The sequence below is a fragment of the Seriola dumerili genome, unplaced genomic scaffold (assembly GCF_002260705.1).
Source record: "Seriola dumerili isolate Sdu_G_001 unplaced genomic scaffold, Sdu_1.0 BDQW01000435.1, whole genome shotgun sequence".
Lineage (NCBI taxonomy): Eukaryota > Metazoa > Chordata > Actinopteri > Carangiformes > Carangidae > Seriola > Seriola dumerili.
In genome coordinates, this window is record NW_019174690.1 from 224368 (window position 1) to 233293 (window position 8926).

At 37.7% G+C, this 8926-nt stretch overlaps 2 protein-coding genes across 3 annotated transcripts in view; one reads left to right on the forward strand and one right to left on the reverse strand.

Moving 5' to 3' along the window:
- Nucleotides 1–102: 102 nt before the first annotated feature.
- pmvk (phosphomevalonate kinase) lies at nucleotides 103–1918 on the reverse strand. Of its 2 annotated transcripts, XR_002665639.1 has the most exons (6): nucleotides 1747–1918; nucleotides 1355–1418; nucleotides 1055–1207; nucleotides 740–869; nucleotides 418–665; nucleotides 103–305 (listed from the first exon to the last, which is right to left on the reverse strand). XR_002665639.1 is itself a non-coding variant. In XM_022762003.1 (5 exons), exons 1-5 carry the CDS (start codon nucleotides 1839–1841, stop codon nucleotides 508–510), a joined length of 600 nt encoding a protein of 199 aa, XP_022617724.1. In that variant the 5' UTR covers nucleotides 1842–1918; the 3' UTR covers nucleotides 103–507. The 2 variants fall into 2 exon arrangements, 1 of the variants encoding a protein (XP_022617724.1); XM_022762003.1 differs by having other exon boundaries at nucleotides 103–665.
- A 961-nt stretch (nucleotides 1919–2879) lies between these two features.
- decr1 (2,4-dienoyl-CoA reductase 1) overlaps nucleotides 2880–8926 on the forward strand; it is a 9511-nt gene continuing 3464 nt past the window's right edge. The window contains exons 1-9 of the mRNA XM_022762002.1: nucleotides 2880–2973; nucleotides 4169–4365; nucleotides 4685–4742; nucleotides 4832–4918; nucleotides 5072–5219; nucleotides 5612–5711; nucleotides 5864–5936; nucleotides 6042–6188; nucleotides 6287–6349. Coding sequence (XP_022617723.1) covers nucleotides 2914–2973; nucleotides 4169–4365; nucleotides 4685–4742; nucleotides 4832–4918; nucleotides 5072–5219; nucleotides 5612–5711; nucleotides 5864–5936; nucleotides 6042–6188; nucleotides 6287–6349 — 933 coding nt within the window. The 5' untranslated portion in view covers nucleotides 2880–2913. The remainder of the gene's footprint in view (nucleotides 2974–4168; nucleotides 4366–4684; nucleotides 4743–4831; nucleotides 4919–5071; nucleotides 5220–5611; nucleotides 5712–5863; nucleotides 5937–6041; nucleotides 6189–6286; nucleotides 6350–8926) is intronic.

Here is an 8926-nt window from a genome sequence, read left to right on the forward strand (position 1 = left end):
AGTACCTCAAACTGTACTAAACTGTAAATGTTGATCCCTTTAAACCCACAATTGAACTGAAAAAAAACAAAACTAATTTTAATGATTTTATTAAACTTTTTATTTCCAACACACAAACATTCATCACAGAACAAACTCACTCGTCTTTTACTGTGACTTTTATTTGACAAAGTTTGTGTTTAACTGACATCATTTCCTGTTGGTACACAACAACACTGATGGCCTGTAGTTAATGTGTAGTGTCAGTCCTGATGAACCAGCACACAGTCTGTTGCTCGAAGGCACAAAGGCAGCAGCTCCATCAGCTTTAACGACAAACGCACAGAAACGAGACGGAATGATGTCACTGCCTCACTGACGAAACTGAACAGGTGTCACACCTTTATCTGAGAACCTGTTGACCTGCACAGCAGTTACCTGGTGCTGTTTTGGAGCTGATAGTGAAAAACTTTGAGTGTTTGGAGCTCCTCAGACCTGAACATCATCATTCATCAATAATATTATTGATCAGCTGTCACTGAGCGGTGATGAAGCTGCTTCCTCAGCCAGCTTGAGGATTGGTTGCAGCTGCTCGTCTAACGAGGGGGCGGCGGCCTCATTAGTGATTATCCAATCAAATTCAACCCCGCTGTCCAACCCACACTCTGACTCAGCATCATCCACACCTGAGAGACAGACAGGTAAACAGTCAGACAGGTAATATCTGGATCACAAGTCTTACCGTGATCTCACATCTCACCTGCAGTGAAGCTCCACCCCCTCTGTTTCCTGGTTTCTTCTGAACTTTGAACTCTGACACTTTGAGTCTGTCGAGGAAACTCCGACCAGAACCACTGAAGGTCTGTCAGCCTCCGTGCGTCACTCACCACCTGACCAATGAGAGCAGAGCATCACTCACCACCTGACCAATCAGAGAGCAGGATGTGGGGACACAGCTGGCATGTGTTCCCACAAAAACTTTGTGGATAGAATATGACAAAGTGTTGAGAAGAAGAAGAAGAAGAAAGAAGATGATAATAAAAAAGTGAAGAAGAAGAATTTCTGCGTGACCAACCCAGACTGGTTGCCGTGCCCCTTTCGTTGCTAGGCGACAGAAGAATCCGGGGTCCTGTCGTCGTCGAGTTTCTCCCCAGCGAATCATATCAGCCCGATACTGCTCCTTATAAAGACCCGGACCCAGCAGCTGGTCCAGGTCCAGACTGTGTTCCTGTGGGACCAGCACGACTCAGCAGTAACCATGGTGATGTAGTCAGAGTGATGTTTCTGTGTGTGTGTGTGTGTGTGTGTGTGTGTGTGTGTGTGTGTGTGTGTGTGTGTCAGTGTCAGTGTCAGTGTCAGCAGGTGGAGGTCTCACCTGTGCGTACTGCTGTTTGAGAGGTCCGGACAGACGCAGGACGCAGCAGACCTCAGGACCTAAACTGCAGAAGAAGAAACAGGTGAAGGGACTTGGTCCCACAAAGACCCTGTGGCTCATTAAGGAATAAACGGGTCAAGTTTATCAACAACATGTTGACATCAGTCCTGGTCCAGATCCAGGTCCAGGTCCAGCACTGATGTGAGGGGCCAGGTGTTACCTGGTGTTAAACAGGTGAGAGACTGAAGTGACCTGTGGTCCGGACCCTGATCCAGACTGATCTCAGGTCAGTGTTAATGTTGATCAGACGTGTTTTAATTTGAAAAGGTGACCAGAGACTGACATTAAAACCAATTAATCACTCATGAATTTGGTTAATAATCAATACTTACCGGTCCTGGATCAGGGCCGTCACGTAATCTTTTCCGGACTTCCGTTTCCCGCTGAAGACCAGAACCAGTTCGGGTTGAGAGACTCGGGCCTCCATCTGTCACCAATAGTCACAAAGTATCAATGACTGCTGCTGATCGATCAGCTGCTACTTTATAAGCAGCTCCGTGTTCCAACAGTCGGACCACACCGGACCGGTACCGTAACTGTCCGAGAAAACAGGAAGCCCTTCAAAATAAAACTCCCGTCAGACTAAATAAAACTCCTGTCAGACTGACAGACACATTCACAGTAGGATTAATGGAGTCAGTAATCGATACGAAACTGATCAACTACCGATCACGTTACTTGTGAAGTTCGTTTGGGGAGAGAAGTCAGAAAATAAAGCCCATTTTTTTTTGTGATGTAGCAGTTTATTAGACACATTACGGTAACATGTGATCGTCGTCACAATCTGGACTGACCCACTGCGGCTCACGGGCGGGGAGGCGGGGCGGGGCACCTGCTACAGACAAAAATAAGTCAAGAAGAATAGAAAACGTGTGTGTCATTTTCATTTTATTAAATTGATTTTATATTTAAAAAAAACAGTGATTTAAAACTGACAGAGCACAACACCATTTAGACTGAAGATTCAAGTCCACCAGAGCTTTCAACTACATGTGCCCGCACCCCCTCAGCTGATGACAGATTGTTGAAAGCTCTGGAAACAGCTGATAAACTGACCTTAAATTTGGATTGTTTTGTGGAACAGCTGAGAGAATTAAACTCTTCATGTTTTATTCTCCTGTTTCATTCTGTTTGAGTAGTTGATGTATTTGCAGAGTACTCTCTCTCTCTCTCTCTCTCTCTCTCTCTCTCTCTCTTATATATATTATTATTATATATATATATATATTATTATATAATATATATAATGTGTGTGTGTGTATTTTATCATTTGGTGTACTTGTTTTTTATATTTGCTTCTTATTATTGGATTGAGCAATATTCAAATTATATTATATTATATTATATTATATTAGATAATATTAGATAATATTAGATTAGATTAGATTAGATTAGATTAGATTTAAACCGAAGTCAACCACTTAACTTTTTTTGTTTCCCCCCACACAGACCTCCGTGTTGGTATGATCCGGATCAAGGGTGAGCAGGTCTTGAACAACATGGCGGTGTTTCCAAGAGGAGCGAAACTTTTCAGCGCTATGAGAACTTCTCTTCACAGGGTGAGACACGAAACTGCACAGAGTAAACATCAGAAAAATAACAAGGGCTTTAAATCTGTACACTGTGACGTCACATAGAAACGCATTCAGGCAGTAATCAATAATCAGTCGGAGCGTCTGATGTTCAAAGTTATTGATCGTTTATGGTCATTTATTCAAAGTTATTAAATCTCCTGTAATTAATGAATAAATGGAGCTTTACTGTAATTTTGACCTTTCACCCACTTTCTGTGCCTCCGCGATATCACGTGCACGAGCACAGACCTCAGCTCAAAGTGCACGAGGATTTATTCAGAATCAGAATCGAAGCTTCTGATTATTTATCAGATTAACCTTTTACATTGATGTGTAGCTACTTTGTACTTTAATGCTTAATGCTTCAAAATATTTTCAGTTTCATCTCATTCAAACTGTTGAAGGCTGAAAATGGAGGAAACAATTATGACTTCCAGAATAAGACTCAGTAGAATGATACAGAATGATACTTCCACATAAAATAAGTAAAATAAAATGGAATTAAAGCGACACACAAATGAAGACAAGAAGACAAAAATATTCTAAAAGGACAAAACCAAACTTCACACAGAGTAACATGAAACGAACAACAGGGACATTAAAAAGTTTTTATTGCTTTATGTTCTTTCAGTCCATGAAATGAATCAATAAAGTGTCTAAACACTATTTTCAATTGTCAGCATGAAAGTTAGAATTCAAAATAAAAGTAGTGACATCATCTCAGAAATCGCACAGCTGTGACATCACCACAGGGGAGTACTGTCTGTCTGCAGGTGTCATTTCACACTTCTTTAGATGTTAATGTTGAATAACAGTATTAATGTGATCAGAGATTAATCAATGAATCAATTTGATGGGAAATGAATCAGCAACTTTTTTGATAATTAATCATTATATAAAGAAAAAAAAATCTGATTCCAGCTTCTCAAATGTTAGAATTTGTTGCCTGTGACAAAATGATTTTATACACCGAACAATGAACTGATGAATCAATGAACTGATGAACTGATGATCAACCTGATCCAACGTGTTTTGTAGATAAATCAAATAAAGTGTTGCGGATGAGCAGGTGCAGTTCACTCCCCTGGTCAGCAGGTGGTGCTATGACACCGTCCATCGTCAGTTCTCCAACATGTTGAACGTGTGAAGATCCTGATGAAACGTTCTTCCTCTGTTCCAGTCATGGCTCCACAGCTCGGCGGTTCTTCAGTCCGATACTTCTCAGTCAGCGTTCTTCCCTCCGGCTGAAGGCGTCATGCTGCCGACAGGAACTTTCAACAACAGAGTGGCCTTCATCACAGGAGGGGGGACGGGACTGGGCCGAGCCATGACCACCACCCTGTCACAGCTGGGAGCTCAGTGTGTCATCGCAAGCAGGTCAGAGGTCACATGACTGTGGTGGTCCGTGGTTCAGGTTCAGCTGTACAAACGCAAATAACTGCTGAATGTTTATGATGGAGTGGATCAATACTTGTGATCAGTCATCAATAAATAACGGTGCTTCTCATGTTTAATTTCTACCATCTGGCTCCAGTTCACCTGCTCACCAGGTGAGCACGTTCTCCCGTCACCTGAGGGTCCTGGTCTGAGATTTTCAGGTTGATCTGGAAACTGTAGGAACAGAAACCAGATCATTGATCTCTTATCTTTGATCAGAAATAAAATCCTCACCAACATGTTTGTGTCTGTTGTTCAGGAAGTTGGACGTCCTGCAGCAGACAGCTGAGGAGATCAGCAGCCAGACTGGAAACAAGGTGAGAAACCAGAACCTGAGTCAGAAGCAGAACCGGAACTGGGCTGAACTGGTCTGACCTGGTCTGAACTCCCCCCCCTCTGTTTTCAGGTCCACGTGGTTCAGTGTGATGTCAAAGATCCTGAGGCCGTCTCTCGCTGTGTCGACCAGATGGAGAGTCTGACAGGACTTCCTGATGTAACAACACACACACACACACACACACACAATGTAATGTATTTAAACTGTAAAATGTGATGTCATAAACAGACACAGAAAGTTTCTGTAACAGAACAAACTGCTTTGACAAAAAGTATGACATCACAGTGTTTTGTGTCCTGATTGGTGCAGGTGATCATCAACAACGCAGCAGGAAACTTTGTCTGTCCGTCAGAGCGCCTGTCACCAAATGGCTGGAAGAGCATCACTGACATCGTCCTGAACGGGACGGCCTTCGTTACTCTGGAACTTGGCAAGAGACTGATCCAGAGTCAGAAAGGTGAAGTGTATATGGCTTAAAACTAGATAAAAGTCCATCTTGAGCTTCTGACAGGAAACCATAACGCTGACCCATGACATTGAATCATAGAGGGTATGATGTCATTGACAGGTGACCAATGAAACGTTACCATGATTAAAGATTTCTGTGGTTTGAGAATAGCCTGAAACATTTGAGATAATGTAAGATCACAACTCAACAACATATAGAAGAGAAGTCAAGTTGTTTTTTTGACATTTTAATGTAGAAAAGTTACAGATTATCACATAAAGAAGAGACTGAAGACATTCCAGGTGAACTTAGTTTCGCTCGTCCAAAAAAGTCTTTTCATTTCTCCAGAGTGTTTAGAGTTTTTTCAAATTATTCAACAGCTCTCATTTGTTGTCATGCAGGTGCTTCGTTCCTGGCCATCACCACCATCTACGCTGAGTCTGGTTCTGGTTTCGTGGTCCCGAGTGCGTCAGCGAAGGCCGGTGTCGAGGCACTCTACAAGTCAGTCTGACCTTTAACCTTTATCCTCTACAGCTCACAACATGAACAAAGAGGAAATACTGAACACAGATCAGACTGTTGTTATCATGATATCAGTGTTCATCCCTGATGGGTGGCCGCCATGGTAACAATGTTACTGTTGTGTGCGTCAGGTCTCTGGCTGCAGAGTGGGGGCGCTATGGCCACAGGTTCAACATCATCCAGCCTGGACCAATCAGAACCAAGGTACTGCCTACCCAACCACAGCTGATGATGTTGTTAACTGTTTCTTTATTTGTTCTTGTTTACCTGTTTCTTTATTTGTTGTTTCTTATTGGTTGTTGTTTTTAGGGGGCATTCAGTCGTTTGGACCCAACAGGAATGTTTGAGAAGGCGATGATCGGTCGGATCCCGACAGGTCGACTAGGAACACCGTCAGAAATCGCAAACCTGGCAGCGTACATGAGCAGCAACTACGCTACATGGATGTCTGGAGCGGTGAGTTTAGACTCATTTTATATCAGGGTTCAGACTGGCTTTAGGTCAGGGTTCTGACTGGATCAGGGTTGAGTAAATGGCTTTGTGTTTTTGTTCAGGTTGTCCGGTTCGATGGAGGAGAATATGTTTCGATGGCAGGCGAGTTCAACGAGCTGCGCAGGGTGAGTGTCACACTGAAATATTTCCCTCAGAAACATGGATTATCACTTTGTTACACAGGTTCAGTGAATCAGTGAGGAAGACTTTCTGACCTACAACATTCAATGGTGTAAATAACTTGTTTCCTCATCTATTTTGAGTTTGCGTTTCAGACTTTAAACTATTGAAACTGAAGAGAAATATGAAAGAATTAAAGATTCTGTTGATGCTACAGACAATAATAAGAATTAATGATTATGAATGAAATAAAACCACGTTTGTGTATAGGAAGACATAAAAAGGTCATAGTGTAGTATGTCATACATATGTCATAGTATGATATGTCAATAACAATGATGTAGTATAATATGATGTAAAGACTTATAATTAGGCGTAAAAACATGAAAAAACATCATACTATACTAAGACATAAAATGTCATAAAAAGGTTATAATATAGTAAGGCAAAAGTCATAGTGTAGTTAAACATAAAAACATCATATTATAATAAGGCATAAAAACATCATATTATAAAAAGGCATAAAAATGTCATAAAAAGGTTATAATATAGTAAGGCCAAAGTCATAGTATAGTGAAACATAAAAACCATAATATAATGAGGCATAAAAACATCATAGTATAATAAGGAATAAAATGTCATAAAAATGTTATGGTATAGTAAGGCATAAAAACGTCAAACATCACAGTATAGTGAAGCATAAGAAAACATGTTATAATGAGGCATAAAACGTGATAATATAATAAGGCATAAAATGTCATAAAAACGTTATAGTATAGTGAGGCTTAAAAATATCAAAAAACATCATAATATAGTAAGGCATAAAATGTCATAAAAACGTCATAATATAATAAGGCATAAAATGTCATAAAAATGTTATAGTATAGTGAGGCTTAAAAATATCAAAAAACATCATAATATAGTGAGGCATAAAAATGTCAAAAACATCACAGTATAATAAAAATAATAGTAATAAAAACATAGTCGAGTGAAGCATAAAAACATCGAAAAACGTNAAGTGAGGCATAAAAATGTCAAAAACATCATAGTAAAGTAAGTCATGAAAACATCATGGTATTATAAGGAATAAAATGTCATTAAACGTCATAGTATACTAAGGCATAAAAGCGTCAAAAAACGTAATAGTATAGTATGGCATAGAAATGTCAAACATCATATTACAGTGAGGCATAAAATGTTATGAAAACGTTATAGTATAATAAGCTGTAAAAACATCATAGTATAATAAGACATAAGTACATCAAAAAACATCATAGTATAGTGAAGCATAAAAACATCATAGTATAGTAAGGCATAAAAAAATAAAACGACATAGTATAGTATGGCATAAAAATGAGAACAACGTCATAGTATAGTAAGGCATAAAAATTTATTTTTTAAAAAGTCGAAGTATAGTATGGCATAAAAATGAAAAAAACGACATAGTATAGTAAGGCATAAAAATAAATTTTTCAAAAAGTTGTAGTATACTATAGAATAAAAATGAACAAAAAAGTCATAGTATAGTATGGAATAAAAATGAAAAAAGACGTCATAGTATAGTATGGCATAAAAATGAAAAAAAATGTCATCGTATAGTATGGCATAAAAATGAAAAAAAAGTCAGAGTATGGCATAAAAATGAAAAAAATGTCATAGTATAGTATGGCATAAAATTAAAAAAAAAATGCCATAGTATAGTATGGCATAAAATTAAAAAAAAAATGCCATAGTATAGTATGGCATAAAATTAAAAAAAAAATGCCATAGTATAGTATGGCATAAAATTAAAAAAAAAATGCCATAGTATAGTATGGCATAAAATTAAAAAAAAAATGCCATAGTATAGTATGGCATAAAATTAAAAAAAAAATGCCATAGTATAGTATGGCATAAAATTAAAAAAAAAATGCCATAGTATAGTATGGCATAAAAATGAAAAAAAAGTCATAGTATAGTATGGCATAAAAATAAATAAAAAAAAAAGTCATGGTATAGTATGGCATAAAAATGAAAAAAAAGTCATAGTATAGTATGGCATAAAAATGAAAAAAAAGTCATAGTATAGTATGGCATAAAAATAAAAAAACGTCATAGTATAGTAAGGCAAAAAAAGTCATAGTATAGTAAGGCATAAAAATGAAAAAAAAGTCATAGTATAGTATGGCATAAAAATGAAAAAAAAGGTCATAGTATAGTAAGGCAAAAAAAGTCATAGTATAGTATGGCATAAAAATGAAAAAAACGTCATAGTATAGTATGGCATAAAAAAAAAAAAAACGACAGTATAGTATGGCATAAAAATGAAAAAAACATCATAGTATAGTAAGGCACAAAAATTTAATTTTAAAAAAGTCGTAGTATATTATAGAATAAAAATAAACGTCATAGTATAGTAAGGCAAAAAAAAGTCATAGTATAGTAAGGCATAAAAATGAAAAAAAAGGTCATAGTATAGTAAGGCAAAAAAAGTCATAGTATAGTAAGGCATAAAAATGAATTTAAAAAAAAGTCATAGTATAGTATGGCATAAAAATGAAAAAAACGTCATAGTATAGTATGGCATAAAAAAAAAAAAAACG